Below are 24,471 nucleotides of genomic sequence, written 5' to 3'. Positions count from 1 at the left end.
TTCTGGGTCTTCAATTCGATTCCACTGGTCTACCTGTCTGTCTCTTTTACCAATACCATACAGTTTTTATCACTATTGCTCTGTAATACTGCTTGAGTTCAGAGATAGTGATTCCCCAGAAGTTCTTTTATTGTTGAGGATAGTTTTAGCTATCCTGGGTTTATTTTTATTCCAGATGAATTTGCAAATTGGTCTGTCTAACTCTATGAAGAATTGGATTGGCGTTTTGGTGGGGATTGCATTGAATCTGTCAATCGCTTTTAGTAAATGGCCATTTTTACTATATTAATCCTGCCAATCCATGAGCATGGGAGGTCTTTCCATCTTCTGAGATCTTCAATTTCTTTCTTCAGAGGCTTGAAGTTCTTATCATACAGATCTTTCACTTGCTTGGTTAAAGTCACACCGAGGTATTTTATATTATTTGGGACAATTATGAAGGATGTCGTTTCCCTAATTTCTTTCTCGGCTTGTTTCTCTTTTGTGTAGAGGAAGGCTACTGATTTATTTGAGTTAATTTTATACCCAGCCACTTTGCTGAAGTTGTTTATCAGCTTTAGTAGTTCTCTGGTGGAACTTTTGGGATCACTTAAATATACTATCATATCATCTGCAAATAGTGATATTTTGACTTCTTCTTTTCCGATCTGTATCCCCTTGACCTCCTTTTGTTGTCTGATTGCTCTGGCTAGAACTTCAAGAACTATATTGAATAACTAGGGAGAGAGTGGGCAGTCTTGTCTAGTCCCTGATTTTAGTGGGATTACTTCAAGTTTCTCTCCATTTAGTTTAATGTTAGCTACTGGTTTGCTGTATATGGCTTTTATTATGTTAAGGTATGGGCCTTGCATTCCTGTTCTTTCTAGGACTTTTATCATGAAGGGGTGTTGAGTTTTGTCAAATGGTTTCTTGGCGTCTAATGAAATGATCATGTGGTTTTGTTCTTTCAGTTTGTTTATATAATGGATCACGTTGATGGTATATTAAACCATCCCTGCATGCCTGGGATGAAGCCTACTTGATCATGGTAGATGATTGTTTTGATGTGCTCTTGGATTCAGTTTGCTAGAATTTTATTGAGTATTTTTGCGTTGATATTCATAAGGGAAACTGGTCTGAAATTCTCTTTCTTTGTTGGGTCTTTGTGTGGTTTAGGTATAAGAGTAATTGTGGCTTCATAGAAGGAATTCGGTAGCGCTCCATCTGTTTCAATTTTGTGGAATAGTTTGAATAGTATTGGTGTGAGGTCTTCTATGAAGGTCTGATAGAATTCTGCAGTGAACCCAACTGGACCTGGGTTCTTTTTGGTTGGGAGACTTTTAATGACTGATTCTATTTCTTTAGAAGTTATGGGGTTGTTTAAATGGTTTATCTGTTCCTGATTTAACTTTGGTACCTGGTATCTGTCTAGGAAATTGTCCATTTCCTCCAGATTTTCAAGTTTTGTTGAATATAGGCTTTTGTAGTAGGATCTGATGATGTTTTTTTAAATTTCCTCTGATTCTTTTGTTATGTCTCCCTTTTCTGATTTTGTTAATTTGTATACACTCTCTGTGTCCTCTTGTTAGTCTGGCTAAGAGTTTATCTATCTTGTTGATTTTCTCAAAGAATCAGCTTTTGGTTCTGCTGATTCTTTGTATGGTCATTTTTGTTTCTACTTGGTTGATTTCAGCTCTGAGTTTGATTATTTCCTGCCTTCTACTCCTCCTGGGTGTATTTGCTTCTTTTTATTCTAGGGCTTTTAGGTATGCTGTCAAGCTGCTGACATATGCTCTCTCCTATTTCTTTCTGCAGGCACTCAGAGCTGAGTTTTCCTCTTAGCACAGCTTTCATTGTGTCCCATAAGTTTGGGTATGTTGTCCTTTCATTTTATTAAATTCTAAGAAGTCTTTAATTTCTTTCTTTATTTCTTCCTTGAGCAGGTTATCCTTGAGTAGAGCATTGTTCGACTTCCACATATATGTGGATGTTCTTTCCTTATTGTTATTGAAGACCAGCCTTAGTCCATGGCGATCTGATAGGATAAATGGCATTATTTCTATCTTCCTGAATCTGTTGAGGCCTGTTTTATGACCGATTATATGGTCAATTTTGGAGAAAGTACCATGAGCTGGTGAGAAGAAGGTATATCTTTTTGTTTTAGAATAGAATGTTGTATAAATATCTGTTAAGTCCATTTGGTTCATGACTTCTCTTAGTTTTTCTATGTCTCTGTTTAATTTCTGTTTCCATAATGTGTCCATTAATGAGAGTGGGGTGTTGAAATCTCCTACAATTATTGTGTGAGGTACAATGTTTGCTTTACGCTTTCATAAGCTTTCTTTTATATATGTAGGTGCCCTTGTATTTGGAGCATGGATATTTAGGATTGAGAGTTCATCTTGGTGGATTTTTCCTTCGATGAATATGAAGTGTCCTTCCTTATCTTTTTTGATGACTTTTAGTTGAAAATCGATTTTATTAGATATTAGAATGGCTACTCCAGCTTGCTTCTTCAGACCATTTGCTTGGAAAGTTGTTTTCCAGCCTTTCACTCTGAGGTTGTGTCTGTCTTTGTCTCTGAGGTGTGTTTCATGTAGGCAACAGAATGCAGGGTCCTCATTGTATATCCAGTTTTTTAATCTGTGTCTTTTTATTGGGGAATTGAGTCCATTAATGTTGAGAGGTGTTAAGGAATAGTGATTATTGCTTCCTGTTATATTCATATTTGGATGTGAGATTATGTTTGTGTGTTTTTCTTCTCTTTGTTTTGTTGCCAAGACAATTAGTTTCTTGCTTTTTCTAGGGCGTAGCTTGCCCCCTTGTTTTAGTCTTTACCATTTATTGTCCTTTGTATGGCTGGATTTGCAGTAAGATATTGTGTAATTTTGATTTTGTCATGGAATATCTTGGTTTCTCCATCTATGTTAATTGAGAGTTTTGCTGGATACAGTAGCCTGGGCTGGCATTTGTGTTCTCTTAGGGTCTGTATGACATCTGTCCAGGATCTTCTGGCTTTCATAGTCTCTGTTGAGAAGTCTGGTGTAATTCTAATAGGTCTGTCTTTAAATGTTACTTGACCTTTTTCTCTTACTGCTTTTAATATTTAATCCTGGGCCTTTTTGGTTGGGAGACTTGTAATGACTGCTTCTACTTCCTTAGGTTTTATGGGACTGTTGGTTATCTGATCGTGATTTAACTTTGGTACCTGATATCTTTCTAGAGAATTGTCCATTTCCTTTGTATTTTCCAGTTTTGTAGGATCTGATAATTTTTTAAATTTCCTTGGTTTCTATTGTCATATTTCCCTTTTCATTTCTGATTTTGATGATTTGGAAACACTCTCTGTGCCTTCAGTGGAATTAATTCAATGTTCTTGAATCTGTTGAGGTTTGTTTTGTTTTTGATTATATGATTGATTTTTGAAAAGGTACCAGGAGGTGCTCAGAAGAAGGTATATTCTTTTGTTTCAAGGTGAAATGTTTTGTAGAGATCTGTTAAATCCATTTGGTTCATTAGTTCTATTAGTTTCACTGTGTCTCTGTTTAGTTTCTGTTTCCATGGTCTGTCCATTGGTGAGAGACTCTATTAGGAATCTCTCCTAAGAAAGTAATAGTTGGGTAGTCACCACCACTACCCAACTTTGGTACATTATTATTAGCACAAATTTTATGCTCAAAGAAATATAATAATTCAAGAAAATGTTTACATTCTCTTTCCTCTTAAAATTCCATTTTCTCTTAAAAACCATGTTGGTTGGGAGTTCTAAATCAAGTCATTAAGTTGCAAGGCAAAAGGTCAAGTAATATATGAAGTCAGACTTTTCAGAAATACACCAGACTTCTCAAGAGTGACTCTAAAAGCTATAAGGTCAGATGTCATATAGACCCTAAGAGAACAAAAAAGCCAGCCCAGGCTATTATACCCAGCAAAACTCTCAATATTTAATCAATGTCTTTCCCCTAATGCCGCCCTACAGAGGATAAAAGGAGAAGTCCAACACAAGGAGGGAAATTTCCCTCAAGAAAGAGCAAGAAATTAATGTTATCACAACAAACTGAAAAGAAGCACACAAACATAATTCCACCTCTAACAACAAAAATAACTGGAAGCAACAATCATTGGTCCCTAATATCTTTCATCATCAATGGACTCAATTCCCCAATAAAGAGACAGAAGCTAATATATCAAATTCATAGATGGGATCTAGCATTTTGTTGTATACAGGACACACACCTCAGGGACAAAGATAGACACTACCTACAAGTAAAAGGCTGGAAAAAAAAATCCAAGCAAATTGTCCCAAGAAACAAGCTGGACTAGCCATTTTAATATCCAATAAAATAGACTTTTAACCAAAAGTTATCAAAAAAGATGGGGAGGGACACAATATTCACATCAAAGGAAAAACCCACCAAGACGAACTCTCAGTTCTGAACATCTATGCCACAAATGCAAGGGCACCCACCCACGATTGTAAAAGAAACGTTATTAAAGCTCAAAGCATATGTTGATCCTCACAAATAATAGGAGACTTCAACACCCCACTCTCACCAATGGACAGATCATGGAAACAGAGACTAAACAGAGACACAGTTAAACTAACAGAAGTTATCAACCAAAAGAATTTAACTGATATCCACAGAACATTTCACCCTAAACCTTCTTCTCAGCATCTCATGGTACCTTATCAAAAATCAACCGTATACTCAGACACAAAACAAACCTCAACAGATACAAGAACATTGAATTAATCCCATGTATTCTGTCAGACCACCACGGTCTAAGGCTGGTTTTCAATAACAACAAAAACAATAGAAAATTCACATACATATGGAAGCTGAACAATGTTCTGCTCAATGATAACTTGGTAACGGAGGAAATAAAGAAAGAAATTAAAGACCTTTTAGAATTTAATGAAAATGAAGGCACTACATATTTAAACTAATGGGACACAATGAAAGCAGTGCTAAGAGGAAAAATCATGGCTCTGAGTGCCTCCAAAAGAAACTGGAGAAAGCATACACTAGCACCTTGACAGCACACCTGAAACCTCTAGAACAAAAAGAAGCAAATTCACCCAAGAAGAGTAGATGGCAGGAAATGATCAAACTCAGAACCGAAATCAACCAAATAGAAACAAAAAGAACTATACAAAGAATCAACAAAACCAGGAGCTGGGTCTTTGAGAAAATCAAGAAGACAGACAAACCCTTAGCCAGAATAACCATGGGTATTTGTATGTATTTCTATCTTTGGCCATGATGTTGAATAACAAGATTGAAGAAGTGAAGATCACAAGTTCGAGATCATCCTCAACCATATACAGAGTTTGAAGCCAGCTTGCACGACATGAGATCTATGTCAAAGCATGCATGTGGGGAAAGTCATATTGATCTACTTCTCTTATGGTGTGTTTGCTTGCTCTTTCCTTACTGTACCTCTTTTTTGGACTAGGACTTTTAGCATAATATTTAATAAAAATGTAGAAAGAGACAAGTTTTTGAGTTCCTTCTTAGCATTTACTTTAGTTGTCATTTTATAAAGTTAAAAGAGTTTCCTTTATGTATATCAATGAGTTTTTCAATACAAGTGAAAATAAAGAGTTAATTGTCTTAGGATATTTCTGTGTTGCTAAGTTGGTCCTTGCTTTGTTCCTTTATAGAAAACGTTGGTTCTTATTGTGAGTAGTGATAGATAGCATGATTTGTCAATTTGACATGACTTAGAATCATCTGGGAAGGATCATCTACATCACATTGGCCTATGGGTGTGTCTTTGGGGAACTGTATTCGATGGATATGGAAAATTCTGGACCACTTTGAATAGCACCATTCCCTAGATAGGTACTCCTGAACTGTGTAAGAGTCCAGAAATTCGTGGTTAAAAGTGCTTACTGCGCTTACTACTGTATCATTCCTCAGGTGCTGTTTGTGTGTTTGTGTGCATGTGTTTGTCCATCTCCCTCCCTCTCTCTCCTTCTGTTCTCCCTAAGTATTATCTGCCTTTTCTCCATCCATCAGTGTGGTTTAATGAGAGACTAAAGTGGCATATGTATCAAATTCTTCCTTCCAGAACCTGAGGTTTTCAATTTTTCTTATTAACAGCACATCTTGTTTTAAAGAATGTGCATTAAAGTGTTTTATCACATTAGAGGACTGAGTTTTGTTTGATATGTTTTCAGCTTGTTTGTCTGTTTCACACCAATAATTTTGATATCAAGGGTCCAAGTTCTTATATCTTTTAATGTAAAATTCTTTGAACAATTAAAGTTGCTTAAATATATAAAGATTTTATTTTTTAAATAATATCCAGTTCAGTGTTTAAGTGCTTCTTTGATACTCATTGTCTTTGCTCATTCTTTGTACCTGTATTTCTTCTGAGAGGTCATGGGTCTCCCAGATAGGCAGGGTGCCTAGGGATGACCTTCCATTACTAATATAGGACTTTCAAGATCTTCACTGGGAAAGTAAAGTTCTGTCATTGAGTCATACTTACTTGTTTTGGGCTATAGATTCTGCTGGCTGGCAAGGTCCTTAGCTATCAATTGTTATAAATGGCGCTCTCTTTCAAGATCCTGGGCAGCTGTCATGCCATGCCCTGGTCTGTTGTTAAGAATGCTGTAATTTAGTGCATTGTCTTAATTTAACTACAATATTTTTTGCTTAACAAAAAATATAAGAACCCAAGTTATAAATAAACTGATAAATTTCTTTTTCTTTTTCAGGCAAAAACTTCTTATCCCAAATGGAAGTTTCTCTATTATTCTAAATACTTATTTTTGTCAGAAAGCTATTGCAAAAGAAACAGTGCATGAAGACCTGTACAGTCAGGACACATCTCTTCCAAGGAGAAATATAACTTTGGCCCAGAGGTTTAGAATCAAGGGCATAACAAACAGTTCATCCAGCAGCCAGGTAAATCCTCACTGGCTTATGATTTTTACACTTGTAGTAGTACTTGTATCTGTATCTGACAGGACCTGTGAAAAAATGAATGTTTATCTTCTGTCCTCAACTATATATGTTAGTGCATATTGTTATTATCATTATGCCAGTAGATAATGAAAGCTCACTAGCATTTAGTCATGGTGTCATTACAGTTTTCCATCCCTCCATCATGTATTCTTAATCTTTAGCTCCATCTATTAATGCAAGAAAGTACTTTCAGTCCCATGGTTATTATAGTCAGGACTCAGAAAGTATTTCTCTATGTTCCTTTTGAAATTAAGAGTTTTAAACCTTTATTAAACTTTCTGATTTCTTTAGGAAACATCATATCTATATTCTTTAAGTAGAGCTTTATAATTATGTTTAAGGTTATAAGATAGAAATTGATTTAGTATAATTTGAGTGGGGGGGCTCTGAGCTAATCCAAAATGAATTTGGAATTTCACTATAATTCACCAGTAGTGGGCAGGGTCCATATGTCCATAAAGACTCTCAGCTTTGGGAGTCTGGTTCCAGTACACTGGCCTCAAATTCTCTGGATTACTAGAATCATCACGGCACAGACCACTAAGATGAAAAGCTAGAGATAGGGAAAATAGACTAAGTAAACCTTCACCTGCTTTGACCCATATAAGTAACCATCTTTCTCTGACTATCAAAAGAAGTATCTGGAAAGGATAGTTTGAGGAGGGCACCAAAGCTGCCCTGTGACCTTTGCATACATGCCATGTAATATGTACAAGCATACCCATGTGGATGAGGGTTTTAAATTTAAAATTACAAAATGAAGTTTGTAAAAGTATACTTTTAAGTAGTTTATGCTATATGATAGTACTGACATATGTTCTGTTAGATAACAGTTACCATGTAGCATAGTGGTGAAAAATACAGGTTTTGAGGGTACTGGAGAGAGGACTCAGCATTAAAGCTGTCCTTCTGCTATTCCAAAGGACCCAAGTTCAGTTTCTAGCACCTACACAGATAACCTGGTGTCTAATAACATCAGCTGCCAGGAATCTGGTGAGCTCTTCTGTCCTCCAAAGGTGCCTGCACGCAGATACCACTGACACCAAAGTAAAATAACACAGGGTTTGTAGCCATTTGCATTGTGTCACATGCTGCCTCAGCAGCTTTATGCTGGGCCACATTAGGCAATTTCTCTGTGCCTCAGTTTTATCTATGAGAATAATTAGAGTCATTGTAAGGATAGCTATTATTATATAAAGAAGAGTCTTGAAGATAATAAAATGAAACAGAAGTATCATTGGTTTGTAATTATCGGTGTTATATAGTTTTGGGGAGAATACATGAATATGTAAAGTATATAAATTAGCAGGTTACACATTCAAGCACCTAATAAAATGACTGATTTTAATTAAACTGTATTCATTCTTTTTTAAAAGATTTATTTATTATCTATGAGTACACTGTAGCTGTCTTCAGACACACCAGAAGAGGGTATCTGATCTCATTACAGATGATTGTGAGCCACCATGTGGTTGCTGGGCTTTGAACTTAGGACCCCTGGAAGAGCAGTCAGTGCTCTTAACCACTGAGCCATCTTTCTAGTCCAACTGTATTCGTTCTTTTTGGACAAACCAAAAAGGGAAGCTATCCCCATGAGGTAATTAATAGCAGGACACTGGTAGTGGACAAATTCTGCTGTGCTGTCTTTACCCACCTCCACTCTTCAGCATGGATGCCAGTATAGCATGAGTGTCTGTCTCTGTAGTGCACTGCTAGTGCTTTGGCACTCACCTAACGATGTCGCTCTTTTGGCCAGCATGGTACTAGAAGGGAAACTGAAACTCTTCCTTTTGCATGTCTTGGACAGACTGGATATGATACCCTGGCCACCACTGGCACAGACTGGACCCACGGACATGACAAGGCAGAGCAACATCTTATCGTTGGTGCTCCCCTGAGGGATTCTCTTCTGGACATTGTGGAAAGCCAAAGAGCTGGCCCATGGTCTGGGGTCAGGGTCCGAGTAGTAGTGCAGAGAGTTTACTCTCTTCTCAGCAGAGATGGTGCCAGGAGCCAACACAGGCTCACAGGGGAGCATGCAGGATCACCTGGAGCATGGTGAGTAGGAAACCTAGGCATGGGGAAAGGGAAGCACAGCAGAATCCCCAAGAAAGGAAGCTCTGCTCAGCAGAATTTCTAGGTGGCATTTACTGTATAAGGAGGCTGTTTTGTATATCTTTTTCTTACATTAAGATTTAGAACATGTTTAGTTAAAGTTCTCTAGAGGAACAGAGCTGACTGAATCAATATGGGATTTTTGTGGTCTAGCTAGTCAAACAATGGCTGTCTGCCTACCAATGGAAAGTCCAAGAATCCAGTAGTCCATGGCATGGGGCTGGATGACTCATCTGGTCTTCAGTACATACTGGAATGCTGAAGTAGGCTGTAATGTCACTAAGAAATGAACTTGCCAGCAAGCATGAGGGCAAGCAGGCAGAGAGCAAACCTTCCTTCTTCCACGTTCTTTATATAAGCTGGCGGCAGAAGGTGTGGCCCAGATTAAATGTATATCATTCTATCTCAAAAGATCCAGATTAGGGACTGGAGAGGTGGCTCAGCGGTAAAGAGCACTGACTGCTCTTCCAGAGGTCCTGAGTTCAATTCCCAGCAACCACATGGTGGCTCACAACCATCTGTAATGGGCATGTCTGAAGTCAGTGACAGTATACTCACACACATGAAATAAATAAATAAATAAATAAATAAATAAATCTTTTTTTTAAAATCCAGATTAAAGTTAGATCTTCGAATTTCAAATTATTTAATTAAGACAAATCCCTCTGGGCTGAAGAGATGGCTCAGTGGTTAAGAGCACTGACTGCTCTTCCAGAGGTCCTGAGTTCAATTCCCAGCAACCACATGGTGGCTCACAACCCTCTGTAATGAGATCTGATGCCCTCTTCTGGTGTGTCTGAAGACAGCGACAGTGTACCTATGTATAATAAATAAATAAATCTGTAAAAAAAAAAAGACAAATCTCTCATAGGTATACCCAGGTGCTTGGGTTTTAGTTAATTCCAGATGTAGTCAGGTTGACAATCAAGAAGGGCCATCACAATATACAGTATGTATAACAAAGGATTTTTGTATCATTTATATATAAGAAGCCTTACTAAAAATGTTCATGGGCTGATCCATATATACATGGTATATCTACCACACTACTGTCAGGATCTGCACTACCTGAAATTGTTGCATTTACTTTTGCTTTCCCTAGCTTATGTTCTAGAAAGTAATACAAATTTAAGAAGTATTTGTAGGGTTATGGAAAAGCAATGGCATGTATTACTATACTTAAAATAACCATTACAGTATCAATTTTTTAAAAACTAATTGGCGACTTGACAGTCTATAACTCTAAGACTGCTGTTTGAAACAGTGTATACTAGTGATGCTAATAAAATTCTCTATCGATCTAGTTCATTAATCATTGTATACTAGAAGTGTGGCTAGTGTAACTAAGAAGTGAGAATTTAAATTTTTATTACATGATTCATTTATGTGTGTAAATATGAGCTTGTGTGTGTGCTACTGCATGTATATGGAAGTCAGAGGACAATGTGTGGGAATCAGTTCTCTGTCACCTTCACATTTATCCTGGGGATTGAGCTCAGACTTGACAATAACTTTGCCTACTAAGCCACTTACCAACCCAACTATTTTAAGTAGTCTCCTGTGGCCAAGGGCTGCTGTGGTAGGTGGTTCTATCAGCAAAGGCCTAACTGTGATCCCAAGTACTTTGCTTAAAGGAGCCATGGAAGGGCTGTCTTCAGATTTAGGCACTTCCTGGTTTATCTGTCTTGTTTTGTTTTGTTTTGTTTTTTCAAATGGCTAGAAACTTCATTGACTGAGGGTTATGCTCTCAAAACAACAAAATACAAATTGAAAGTATGTGTGCTAAAAATTTGGAGATATATGGGTAGCCCCATTCCTAACTAGGGGCCGTGTCCTGGAGGTGGTCTGTACATGTTCTCTCTCCCCTTTGTTGCATATTTCGGCTAAAGTCATTTCAGTTGGCTCCTGGAAGCCACTCACTTCCCTGGAGTCTGGGACTTTCTAGTGGCTACCCCCAGTTCTCCATCCCCTACTGCTATATGTTTCTATTCAATTTCCTAACCATCTGCACTTCTCTCCTGTCCCTTCCAATAGCAGTTCCTGTCCCCCTTTTTTCTCTTCCCCTCCTTTCTCACTCATAGGTCCCTACCTCTCTATACCTCCTATGATTACTTTGTTCCCCCTTCTATATAGGATTGAAGCATCTACACTTTGGTCTTCCTTCTTCTTAAGCTGCATATGGTTTATGAGTTATATTGTGGTTTTTCCGAGCTTTTGGGCTAATATCCACTTATCACTGAGTGCATACCATGTGTGTTCTTTTGTGGTTGGGTTACCTCACTCAGGATGGTATTTTCTAGTTCCATCCATTTGCCTGCGAATTTCATGAAGTCATTGTTTTTAATAATTGAGTAGTACTCCATTGTGTAAATGTACCACAATTACTGTATCCACTTTTCTGTTGAGGGACATGTGGGTTAATTCCAGCTTCTGGCTATTATAAATAAGGCTGCTATGAATATTGTGGAGCATGTGTCCTTCTTATATGTTGGAGCATATTTTGGATATATGTCCAGGAGTGGTATAGGTGGGTCTTCAGCTAGAACTATATCCAGTTTTCTCAGGAACCGACAGACTGATTACCAAAGTGGCTTTACCAGCTTGCAGTCCCAACAGCAATGGAGGAGTGTTTCTCTTTCTCCACATCCTCACCAGCATCTGCTGTTGCCTGAGTTTTTGATCTTACCCATTCTGACTGATGTAGACAGACTCTCAGGATTGTTTTGTTCAGAGGAAAGACAGGGACAAAAAGTGGAACAGAGACTGAAGGAAAGGCCATCTGGAAACCACCTCACCTAGGGATCCATCCCATCTGCATACACCAAACTTCCACACTATTGCAGATGCCAAGAAGCACTTGCTGACATGCTGATATGGCTGTTCTCTGAGAGATTCTTCCAGCTCCTGACCCATACAGATGCAGATACTCACAGCCAAGCATCAGACTGAGCCAGGGGACCCCAATGGAAGAGCTTGGGGAAGGACTGAAGGAGCTAAAAGAGATTGCAACCCAATAAGAAGAACAATATCAACTCCCTGAACCACCCAGAGATCCCAGGGACTTAATCACCAACCGAAGAGTATACATGGAGGGAGCCAGGACTGCAGATACATATGTAGCAGAGGATGGCCTCATCTGACATCAATGGGAGGGGAGGGAGGCTTGATGACCCAGCGTACAGGGATGCTAGAAGGGTGAGGTGGGAATGGGCAAATGGGTAGAGGAGCACTCATAGAGGCTAAAGGGATGGGGAGAGGGAGTCTGGAATGAGGAGGTTTTGACGAGGTAACTGGGAAGGGGGATATCATTTGAAATGTAAAGGAATAAAATGAGTAATAAAAAAGAGAGAAAATATATATACCATTCATCAAACAGTGTGAGCTCAACAATCCTACTACTTCCTGGTGGTACCTTCTAATTCCAGTGAGAATACATCTGTGTTGTTTGTAGTTGATCTTCAAGTGAGTAGTATTCTATTTGAAAATATCATAAATGTTTAGAAATCCAACTGAGGCCTAGAGTAAATGAATAATTCATTGGATTTATAGACTCTCTGTTCTTCACTCTGGAAATTGTAGATAAATTATCAAAGACAGAACTAGATTGGATATAGATTATTTTTGTATTTTAGTTTTGCTTTAAACAAAGACATACAAATAAGGTCGTAGCTAGGAACATCCTGATAAAGCATCGCCTGCCAGATACTGAGTATATACTTCTAACACACAAAGGTGGCACTGACTGCAGCTATTCCCTAGAGTTATCACGGCATGTCTTAAAAGCCATCCTATGTGTCCTTCACTGGTACCTGTTGCACTTGTTGAGTGAAGAGAAGAAAACTCAAGTCTGATATGCCAATGATTATGTTTGGCATTATCTATACTTTAGAATTTTGACAGGTCATGAAAAAGAAGAATATATTTGTGGAACGTTACAGGAAGACCAGATACAAACTTTGAAAGATAACATTTAGTTACTCAGTTGGCGTGGATATGGTATCTGTGTACATTTTTGGTAGTATGTGTGCTGTTGTAGACTCTGAGACTAAATAACATTTCCTTTGGATGGATGAAGTTCTTACTTGCTGATGGAAAAAATGAAAAATGGAATGGAATATAAAGTCCCCAAGTAGCAGGGTAGAACATCTTGTATACTGTTTAACACTGTCCTAGGGCAGCAAAAGAATGCCCTTCCTGTGTAATACTTGGTTGGACTATGTGGGAAATTGAACTTTTGAGTAATTTGGCCTTGGTTTTGAGAAGAGGGCCACTGCTGCTTTGGGCACCTAGAGATTTCTTTGTAGTGATTATAGACAGTGAGGTTTATGAATCTTCCAATATAGAAAGGGAGTTGTCCTTTACTTATTACTAATATAGTAATTATTGTGCATATGTTATATATGGGTGTGTATTTTTACATACATAAAATTAAATAATGATTAGTATATTTGCCTTAAAGATACATTTACCATATTATTTATTGTAGTGGTAGTAGTAGTTTGTTTGTTTGTTTGTTTGTTTGTGACAGAGAGTGAGAGAGAGAGAGAGAGAGAGAGAGAGAGAGAGAGAGAGAGAGAGAGAAAGAGAGAGAGAGAACGAGAGCACAGGATCCCATGTAAGCCAGACTGTCCCTGAATTCACTGTGTAGCCAAGGATGACCTTGAATTTCACATTTTTCTGTGTCTACCCCTCAAGTACTGGGATTATAAGCAATTACCAACAGAGCAGGCTTTCACGATATGGTTTCTAATGTAAAGTTTGTAACCTACACACACACACACACATACACACACGCGCGCGCGCGCACACACACACACATGCAAGTGTACATCAGTGAAAGCAAAAGTATATGCAACAACAGACGGTTCAGGGAGTGGTTAAGAGCAGTTGTTGCTCTTGCAGAAGACCAGTGTTCCATTCCCAGTGTCCACATATTGGCTAACAACAATCTGTAATTCCAGTTCCAGAAGGTAATGATGCCCTCTTCTGGCCTTGACATCATGCAGGGGAAACATCCACATGTATAAAGCCTAATCAAAAGCCACTTAATTACTCCCATGACATTTGTTCCACTTTTGCATCAGTGGACATTTTGCCCGGCTGTTGTTTGCAGGGCTCCTAGCGGGGCTCCTAGCGGTGCTCCTATGTTGAGTGCTGTTCTCTTCTGGTAGCACGTACCACACCTTCCAAAATTATGAAAGCCAGCCAGTAGTAGTGAAGCTTAGGGATCAATACTAGCTTGATTTCTTCTCTGACTCAAGTAAGTGGAGTATCCAGCAGCAGGATCTTAACCTTTGGGTTCTGAGGCATAGCCAAAGACACCGACAAGTAGCCTGTGATACTCCATTCCTGGCGTCCATCTTTTTGTTAGTTATGTCACGTCTTGTCAGGACATTGTTGTTTGTTTAGAGGGTGCCTATTTTTAAAGCTAAGGCAACAGACAGATGGATTTTTGTTTCTTAATTCATTCAGCTAGTCTGTTCTTTTTTATTGAAGAACTGAGGCTATTAATATTTATAGTCTTTTTTGGAAGGTGTATTGCTTTGTGGTCATTTTGATAGTTTTGCTGGTTTGTGTTGTTTGCTGTGGCTGTTTTAAACATTGTGACTTCATTTGTTTTCTTTCTACATCGTCTTGGCTGTGCTTATTACCCTCTCTTCAATCCAGAGTGGTGTTGTCAGTACTCTTCATAGCAGTTTTCTGTCCTATGTGATGTTTTTAAGGCTATTGGGATTATAGAGAGTTCTCTCTTTCATCTATAGCATACACTTTTGCTGGGTACAGTATTCTTAAGTTAGAGTAATCACAGTCTTCTAGAACTTGTAACTCCGGGCACTTAACACTTTCAGCATTTTAGTTGAGAAACTATGTGCTATTCTGATGACCTTTCCTTTTTACATAATTCGTGTTTTTTCTCTTGCAGCTTTCAATATTTTTTTTTCTTCTGAGTAATTATGATATGTCTTAAAATGTTTCTTTAATGGGTTTCTGTGTGCTTCTTGTATCTGTGTGGGTGTGTCTTTCCTTAGTTTGGGGAAGTTTTTCTCTATAACCTTGTTAAAGATCTAGCTTCTGCTTTTGACCTGAGATTCTATATCTATGCTTATAATTTCAATATTTGGACTTTGATGGTGTCCAACATTTCTTGTATGTTCCTATCCTGTGCTTTTTAATTTTTAATTTTCTTTGCTTATTTTGTCTACATTCTCTAGTATATCTTTGAGTCCTGATAGTCTATCTTCTGCCTGATTCATTATCTGTGTAGAGCTTTACCTGAGTTTTCTAACTGGGATTTTGATATTTTCAATTCCATCGTCATTTTAGCTTTGTGTCCCCTTCAGTATGTGTGCCTCTTTAGTAAATTCAGTTTCCCAGTCCTCAATTATCTTCATTATTATATTCAGCTGTATATTTGTAATTTCTTGAACACCACTCAAACATTTATTGTTATCCTCTTGGAGTTTGGTGAAGTGTTTGTATCTTCTTAAATTGATTGACCTCTTTGATAAGGTTTATTATTGTTCTTTTAAATTTTGTGCCCTAAGGTTTATCTAGCGTTGTCATTACAGAATACTTCCATAAGACTAGTGGGTTTGATGGGGGAAAAGTTGTTCAGACCACTAATAGGTTTGTTTTTGTGTGTGTGTGTGTCTGATGTAATAATCTAGCCTTCATTATTAGATTACACTAGGGCAACCCAAGCGAGGCCAGGTAAAGCTGGTTTAACTGAAACACAGAAACATGACTCCTAAAGCACAGGTCTAGAGCTAGGCCAGGCAAAGAGGATTCACAAAGTGAAGAGAGCTATATGGCCACAGGTCTGAACGCAACATACGTGTTTGTAGATGGCAGCAAGCTAGGGAAAGTAGAAAATTCCAGTTTTGTTTTCTTGACAATAGTGATTCTGACCAGGGTTAGGTGGAATCTTAAAACAAATTTTAGTTGGCGGTTTCCTGGTAGCTAATGAAATTGAACACTTGCTAAATGATTAGCCACTTGGTGAGAACTCTGTTCCTTAGCTCTATTGCCTGCCTACTCCATAAGTTTTTGCCGGAATTCCATGCTTCTTGGAATCTTTTTTTCTTTTTCCATTAATTTATTTATTTAGTCACTTTACATTCTGTTTGTCACTTTACATCCTGTTTATAGCCCCCTTCTCCTCTCAATTCCCACTTCACGTGGCCCCTCCCTCAATTTAGCCTCTCTTTCACCTATGAGAAGAGGAAGGTACCACATGGATACCAACCCACCGAGGTCCTCACATCACTGCAGGACTAGGCACGTCCTCTCCCACTGAGGCTAGACAAAGCAGTCCAGTTAGAGGAACAGGATCCATAGACAGGCAACATAGTCAGGGTAAGCTCCCACCACAGTTGTTGTGGGAACCTGCATGAAGCCCATGCTGCACATCTGCGATATAACGTGCAGAGGGCAGGTAGGGGCCTAGGTCTAGCTTAGCTCTTTGATTAATGGTTCAGTCTCTGGTACACCCCAAGGGCAGATAAGTGGACTCTGTTGGTCATCTTATAGAATCCCTATCCTCTCCAGGTTCCTTATTCCTTCCCCCAAATCTTCCACAAGATTTCACAAGCTCCATGTAATGTTTAGCTGTGGGTCTCTGCATTTGTTTCTGTCATCTGCGGGGTGGAGGCTCTCAGCTCATGTAGTGTGGGTGTCCTGTACTTTATAGCTAATATCAACTTATAAGTGAGTACACACCATGCATGTCCTTTTGGGTCTAGGTTACTTCATGCAGGATGATATTTTCTCATTCTATCAGTTTGCCTGCAAATTTTATGATGACCTTGGTTTTAAATAGCTGAGTAGTATTCCACTGTGTAGATGTACCACATTCTCTTTACTCTTCAGTTGAGGGGCATCTAGGTTGCTCCAGTTTCTGGTTATTATGAATAAAGCTGCTGTGAACAACTGTGTACAAAGACTATAAGTAACTTGAAAACTAATATTGGGAAGACAGCCTTGAGGACAGTATGTAAAACAATTTGACTTAAGGTTAGAAATTTACCACTTCCAATGGGAAATTTACTTAGCTGCTGTGAAAGAGAAGGACTGTCTTGGGGTTTTATTGCTATAAAGATATACCATAACCATGGCAACTCTTATAAAGGAAAACATTTAATTGGGGCTGGCTTGTAATTCAGAGGTTCAGTCCATTATTGTCATGGCAGGAAGCATGGTACCATGCAGGAAGATATGATGCTAGAGAAGGAGCTGAGAGTTCTACATCTGGATCTGCAGGCAGCAGGAAGTGACTTGAGACACACTTTCTCCAACAAGGCCACACTTCCTAGTAGGGCTCTTCCCTGTGGGCTAATAAGAGCCATTTTATTGAAATGACCACATAGGCCTTCAGAGGACTAGTTAAGGAATAAGCCAGAATAAGGCAAAGGCTACTTACTTCTAACCACTAATCGCGTCTCTCCATCAGTACTAAGGCCTCTTAATTCCCTAGGTGTGTGCAAAGATGAGTGTAAATGGGAAAACAGGGGGTTGGGGAATTAGCTCAGTGGTACCTAGCAAGCGCAAGGCCCTGGGTTCGGTCCCCAGCTCCGAAAAAAAATAAAAATAAATAAATAAATAAATAAAAATGGGAAAACAGGACCCCCTGGTGGAAGGCTGAACCAGAGGATAGAAGTTAGGGTTAGAGTCCTGGGTGGAGAGATGACTCACAAGTTAGCATCTGCACGGTATCAATGGCTCAGGCATTGAGCATGAGTCCCTCAGTGGGTGCAGAGGAAAAAACGTGTACAGCTCACTGAATAACACCAGCTATCCCAAATGCCAGTGCACCTCCCTAAATTTTAATTTGATATTTCAAACCTATTAAAATGTTAAGATTATATTAATCTCTATGATATGAAATAATTCATATACCCTCTATTTTAATCTTGACCCTGTTCAATATTTGTATTTAGTACAAGATGAAATAAAAAAAAGTTATGAAGACATGTTTTTTTCTGTCAACAAACATTGTGGTCCATATCATGGCAGGGCATCCTCGTAGCATAGAACAGTCCACGGGTGACATGAAAAACTGGTAGAAAATCTCACAGCCCCATTCAGTATTAAAAACCTGGATGTCTTTTACCATGTAAAGATAGCGACTATCTGCTTATCAGAATGCTCCTCTTAGAAGATAAGTCAGCAAGAAATTGTCTTCCTTAAGAATTTAGAGTCCGCTATGATGGCATACTTCTCGATCCTAGTTCTTGGGAACATCAAAAAGTCCAGGCCAGCCTAGGCTACACAGCCAGTGTCTATCTCAAAGCTCTAAAAAGCATACAAAGAATTTAAAATATATGCTAAGGCATTGCCATAACTCAGACTTAATGATTGTGTAAGTAATCTTAAGAAATTACTTTCCCATGTTATGGCACATGTATGTAATCCCGGTACTCTGGCAACTGAAGCAGGGTGGTCAGAATTTTGAGACCAACCTATGCTGCCTGTGGTCTGTATAAAAAACCAACTGTGCTACAGAGACGACACAGAGGGTAAGGGCATCTGCTGCTCTTCCAAGGAACCTGGATTCCATTTCCATTAACTTGGCTTCTCACAATGGTCCAGTTCCATGGTAGCTGATGCCCTCATCTGGCCTATATGGGCACCATGCACACACAGTGATGATCAGACATTCAGGCAAAACACCCATACGCTTTGTTTGTTTGCTTGTTTTTAAATCAGAGAACCTGGGAGCGAGGGAGCAAGCTCAGTTAGTAAAGTGCACAAGCATGAAAACCTGAGATCATTTCCCAGCACGCACATAAAACTGGCATCATGAGGTGCCCTTGTGTTACCAACACTGGGGCGAGATGAAGACAAAAAGAGCCCTGGGGGTTCCTTAGTCAGCCAGTCTAGCCTGCTCATCAAAGCCCATGTCCCAGTTATAGACTCCATCTTAAAGAACAAGGCAAGTCCTGTAGAATGAAGAGAGAGTAACTGCTTACCCCTATATACATGCATATTGTATGTGTTTGTGTATATGGGAAAATGAGCATTGAGGTACATGTCTATAATCCCAGCACTCAGAAGGCAGAGACTGAAAGAGCAGTTGTTGAAGATCATCCTCTGCGCTACAGCAAGTTTGAGGCCAGCCCTGGATACCCGAGACTCTTTCTCAAAAGGAAGAAATGAGAAGAGAGGTGAGAGAAAGGGATTGGGGAAGGAGGGGGGAAGGAGAACAGACTACTGAGGATCTTCTCCCTTTGCCTTTGAAATTGTTCTGTCTCCTGTTTGCTGCAGAAATCAATCCAAGATCTTCCGGGGGTGAGGGTGGGGGTGGGGAGGCATTCGCATTAGCAGACCATGTGAAACTCCGCCCGACCACTAGTGCTTGGCACATTCCTTGCACATACTGTTCAGTAAACAACTTCAGGGAACCAGATCCAGCTAGATCATTCACTCAGAGCCTTTGGAAGGGGCTGTCTTAGTACAGCCTTGACGTGGGAGAAGTTGAGAAGTTAGCATTTGTGTTTTCATTAATTCTTTTTATAACAATGTTCCAGCTGTAGCTGGTTAATAGGAGCCAGGCCTGCCTGTTAGTGTACAGGTCTCTTACGCATGACAAAGGGCTTCTGACGGAAACAGGTTTTATTACTCATGAAGCCACTAGGGCTGTTTACATAAAGCCACTTGTGCAGTCATGTGATGTGATTGAGAATGTCCCCATTAATGCTCCCTGGATGCTATTCCACTCCATACTGCAAAAACAAACCAAAGACTCCAAAATATAACCCACTTCCTATTAAACTAGTCATCTTTGGATGGTGCATTCATGCAGAGCCAGACCCTAGCTACCAAGGATTTTTATTCTTTTTGATATTTTAAATCAGATGGGGAAAGTCATTATTGTTTCAAACACAACTAAGAATCATCATTTGGGGGATAGAGAATAAATTAACCAACTATTTCTAGTTAAGTTAACAATCATTCATATTACTGTGGCTTTTCTGGGTAAACTCCCTAGAGGCAAAAATTAACTTTTTATGTGAGCCATTTATTTAGGATAAATTAGAATGTATATATTTTTCTTTCTATCTACCAAAATGAAAAACCTCTTAAATAAGAAGGTTTATTAAGAGAGAGAGAGAGAGAGAGAGAGAGAGAGAGAGAGAGAGAGAGAGAGACTGAGACTTGTTTAGAGATTAAAATAGGACAGTTTTGCCAGTTTTCTTAAATAGCCTGCTCTGTGAATCGTTATCATTGTTCACAAAGAGAGCTTAGGCCTTTGAAAAGTGCTTAATGAGTTATTTGTGAAAATAGAAGGACTGGTGTTCTTTTTGTGAGTGTGGCAGCCTGTGTGTAAAGAGATGCAGCCATTTCAGCCGTTTAAGGAAATTTTTACGAAGTTTTCTTCCCATTCATGAACAGTATAAATGATTTAGTAATTCATATGTTAGGGTAAATGAGTCCTCAGCTATTACCCTTACCATCTCACAGAAGTAGTTTAAAGTTAATGAGGTAGACAGATGAAGTGGCTGGACTACCCTGTCTTGATTTTTTTTTTTCATGTATAACATGGACAAACGCAGTGTTTAGACTTGGCAGGCCATGCCAGTTTCTCTATTCCCAACAGCCATCTAAAGCAGACACAGAAATAACACATAAATAGATGGCACTGTTGTGGTCCAGTAGATGTTCATCCACAAAAATGGTAGAAGTGAATATTTAGTCCACAGGACGTAATTTGCCAGCTTCTGATCTGTTTAAGTATGTCTTGATGTCTAAATGTTTCTTTGTACTGGCAATAAAGATGGGATTTTTAACCTCTGTTGTAGGTTCAGCTCTAACTTCACACATTGCATATCAAAACAGTGATGAAAGGTATGGGCTTTGGTTTTTTTAACTACCTTCAAAAACTGAAATTACAGTGGTACATTATATATTAACATACAATAAGCATGTTAGTAAATATAGTATATTAGTTAACTCATATTAATTTTCATAGCATCTGGTCCCTGCCACATGATATAAAATGACTCTGAAATGTTAAGCTTCTCTAAGCATGTTCCCTCTCAGATAATGTAATGATAAAATTATTCAGGCCGGGGTACATAACTTCATGTACCATGCACATTGCCTGGAGTTTGTGGTCCTCAGCACCTAACCACTACCAATGTAGGTCACTTCAGATTTTTGAACCAAGATAAAAAACTAAAACTTTTACTAAAGAACTATGTAATTTTACCCTTACTTTTTTTTGGGGGGGGGGGCAGTATCCAGTGAGCTCTGCTTCTTTTGTAAACCAACTATCATTATGTCTGGTTATTGTTCTCCTAGCCTCTGTTCCCCTTTGTTCTCCCTCTCTCTGCCTCGTTTCCTTTCTACTGCCCTTTGCTTTCATGAGCAGTGTATGTATCGCCTTGTGCTTCCTTGGATACTTCCTCTTGATGCTGGGAGTAAAGTGAGGAGAAGTAGAAGCACCCCAAAAGAAAAAACACAAGTAGCATAAAAATAAAAAGTATAAAATGAAAGCAAGAATTAATGTAAATTCCAAAAAAATAAAAAAGAGCAGTAGAGGTTAGTGAAAAAGAACACTAGATATGTAATAAAAGGTCTACACTCTAATGCCATCTTGGATCTTGACTCAAGCATGTGACACTGGGTTACTTATTGCTTGTAGCTTCAGATTTCTCAGCATTACGGAGAAAGATGGTTATAATTTCACACGCTACTTTATAGTATAATAAATGTGGGAAGTACTCCAGTGACTTGATTTTTCTATAAATATTATTCTCAAATGTCCTCTGGATCATGGCTTCCCTTAGATATCCATGCATCTATCTGTCTTGGCTGCCATACTCAGAATAAGTACTAGATGCAGAGAAGAAGAAGAAACAAACCTCTCACTCAACTAGCACGCACAGCCTGTGTGGCTGATCTCATTTTCCTGTTCCTTGTTCTTGTAGGCAGTGGGGGCTGTCCTGATGTAAAAGTGTTCGGTCCTGCCCTTGGGTGAGCTCACAGAGCTGAGGCTGTATCTGGGACTGCCCCAAAGCCTTTAAAGATGTTTTTAAAGCAACACAGGTATCACTTACAATGAATTTCAGATTTAAATTTCATAACAAACTGTATGTCCTTCTAAGCAAACCAGCACCTAGAATTAGCCGTTTACCTACAATGGTCTTAGATTAGTTAGGTGATGATAGCCATGAGCATTTATAACATGATTTTAGAATTGGCCCTGTGAGTGTTAAGACACAGAACTGAATGTACTGCCAGATATTTTGCAGGAGTCACAGATGTGAAAGGGAAATCTGTACACACATCCCCCATCCCAGCACCCAAATGGAACATATGAGGGAGGCCTTCTGGATCTCACTATTTTTAGAGAAATGGAGGTGAGGCCAGAAAATACTTTCTTGCAACATATTTTATTATTTAACGTGAAAATATTTGTTATAATAGTGATATATCCTATGTTGTGATTTACCCTACTGGTTCATTTAATCTCTTCCAAACACTCAATGAAGTTTGGCTTCCTAATATTGGAGAGCTAACACACGGTACTCAGGCAGGGGCTAGATCTGGCAGAACTCAAAATAAAAGCAACATTATCCAACTTTGATTTGTGTTCATGGCTCAGGTTGTGCATGGGTAATGGCCACAGAACTGTCAGGCTGACCCTTCAGCATTAATTATTTTGGAGGAGACATGCGTGTGCCATGGTGCCTGAGTGAAGTCAGAGGACAGTTTACACTTGTTCCACCATGTGGAGTCCAAAGATTAGCCTCAGATTTTCAAGATTTTCAATATTTGCAAAATAGTAAATCTATTCTGAGTCCTATTCTCCTGTGATTAGTTTACACATTATATTTACTTTAAGTTGAAGTCATGAAAAAACCTTTTGTCCATAGAACATCAATGAATCTTTTCTTCTGTTCAATGTTTTTGACTATTCAAGAGGGAAGGAACTTGAACATCTAAGTGTTGGGAGTGTGGTCTTTATATCCCTTCTCATTTATTTGTTTGGTTTTAGAAGATGATCTGAAATAAAGCACTCAAACTTTCCATATATGCCTTCGGGGCATATACACATCAGTTGTAGAAGGGGCGAGATGCCCACTGTCCAAAAGGGTTCTGAAGTTGAAGACCTACCCTAGGCTGAAATGGAACATGGAGCTAGGTTTGTCTAACTATGAACATTAAAGCTGACAAAGGCAAGGGGCAGTTAGCCTTAATGAAAGTAGTTACCCAAGCTATTTCCCATTTACAATATAAGAAGTTATTTTGGGGCTGGAGAATATAGCTCACTAACGTAGCACTTTATTAGCATACATGAGGCTACAGATTCAGATCCCAAAGCCACGCTCACAAAGAAGTTATTCTCAACTATTCACTCTGGTAAGAACCAACATTGACTCCTATAGGTGATTTTTAAATAGAACTAATTTCACTTGCCTCACAAGCAATACAGTAATTGTCAGCTTTTACCTGGAAAGAACTTAACTGTCAAAACAGATATCTATGACCAGCAATTAAGTAAATTAGCATTTCTCTTAGCATGCTATTCCTTGATGAGTAAGAAACATTTGAAACAAAGGTCAGTCATCTTAAACTCTGATGAGATGAGAAAGTAAGTAGTGTTCTGTTGTTAATCTCACTTCCTTTGGCAACTAGGAACGATTCCAATGTTCTTCCTCATGAGGGCATAGGCCTTGAAAAAGAGCAGAATGTGATCTCAGCGTCCAGACCTTCTTCCTTGCTGTAGATGGCAGCGGAGGGGTGGGGTGGGGGGTGTTTAGGGTGTGTGTGTGTGTGTGTGTGTGTGTGTGTGTGTGTGTGAGCACACGCACATGCACACGCGCACACACTCGAGTATGGGTATTCTCATTATGCCCATTGGAGTTGGAAGACAGCATCAGATTTCCTGGAGTGGTTACAGGTACGTGTGAGCTGTTGGATTTGCGTGCTAAGAATAGAATCTTGGTCCTCTAAAAGAGCAGCACACACTCCTAACCACTGGGCCTTTGACAACAACTTTTTATATATCTTTTTAAGACTGATGTAGACGTGATAAGAAGGGAAAGATGATGAAAGAGCATGTATCTGTCTGATGCAGTCAGGAGACGTAGAAAGGAGGGCTTTCTGGTGACCTGACCCGTTTCATCCTTTGTTTACTTTTTTATTTAATTTAGCTTGTCATAAATATATGATAGAGACAGACAAAGACAGAGAATACCTGGGCACATGAATGGAGGCCAGTAGACAAATATCAGGACTCTATTCTCTCTTTCTCCTATGACTTCTGGGACCAAACTTAAATACTTAGGCTTGTGTGGGACTCACAGAGTTCTAAACCTCATCAATTTAGGAAACATTTTCATTCATATCTGCAGCCTTCACTTAAGAAGCAAGCATGGCAGTGGTCAAATAGATT

The 24,471-nt window shown here is 39.0% G+C and overlaps 1 protein-coding gene across 15 annotated transcripts in view; it reads left to right on the top strand.

Annotated features, from left to right (window-relative positions):
• Spidr (scaffold protein involved in DNA repair) overlaps positions 1 to 24,471 on the top strand; it is a 236,145-nt gene that overhangs the window by 148,977 nt on the left and 62,697 nt on the right. For 11 of the 15 annotated variants that reach the window (XM_087576797.1, XM_087576794.1, XM_087576796.1 and 8 more), the window contains 2 exon segments: positions 6,707 to 6,896; positions 8,764 to 9,014. In XM_087576797.1, coding sequence (XP_087432923.1) covers positions 6,707 to 6,896; positions 8,764 to 9,014 — 441 coding nt within the window. 15 annotated transcript variants of the gene reach the window in all.

The sequence above is a fragment of the Rattus norvegicus genome, chromosome 11 (assembly GCF_021556685.1).
Source record: "Rattus norvegicus strain SHRSP/BbbUtx chromosome 11, alternate assembly SHRSP_T2T, whole genome shotgun sequence".
In the NCBI taxonomy this organism is placed as follows: Eukaryota; Metazoa; Chordata; class Mammalia; order Rodentia; family Muridae; genus Rattus; species Rattus norvegicus.
This window is presented reverse-complemented; position numbering and strand designations above follow the sequence as displayed.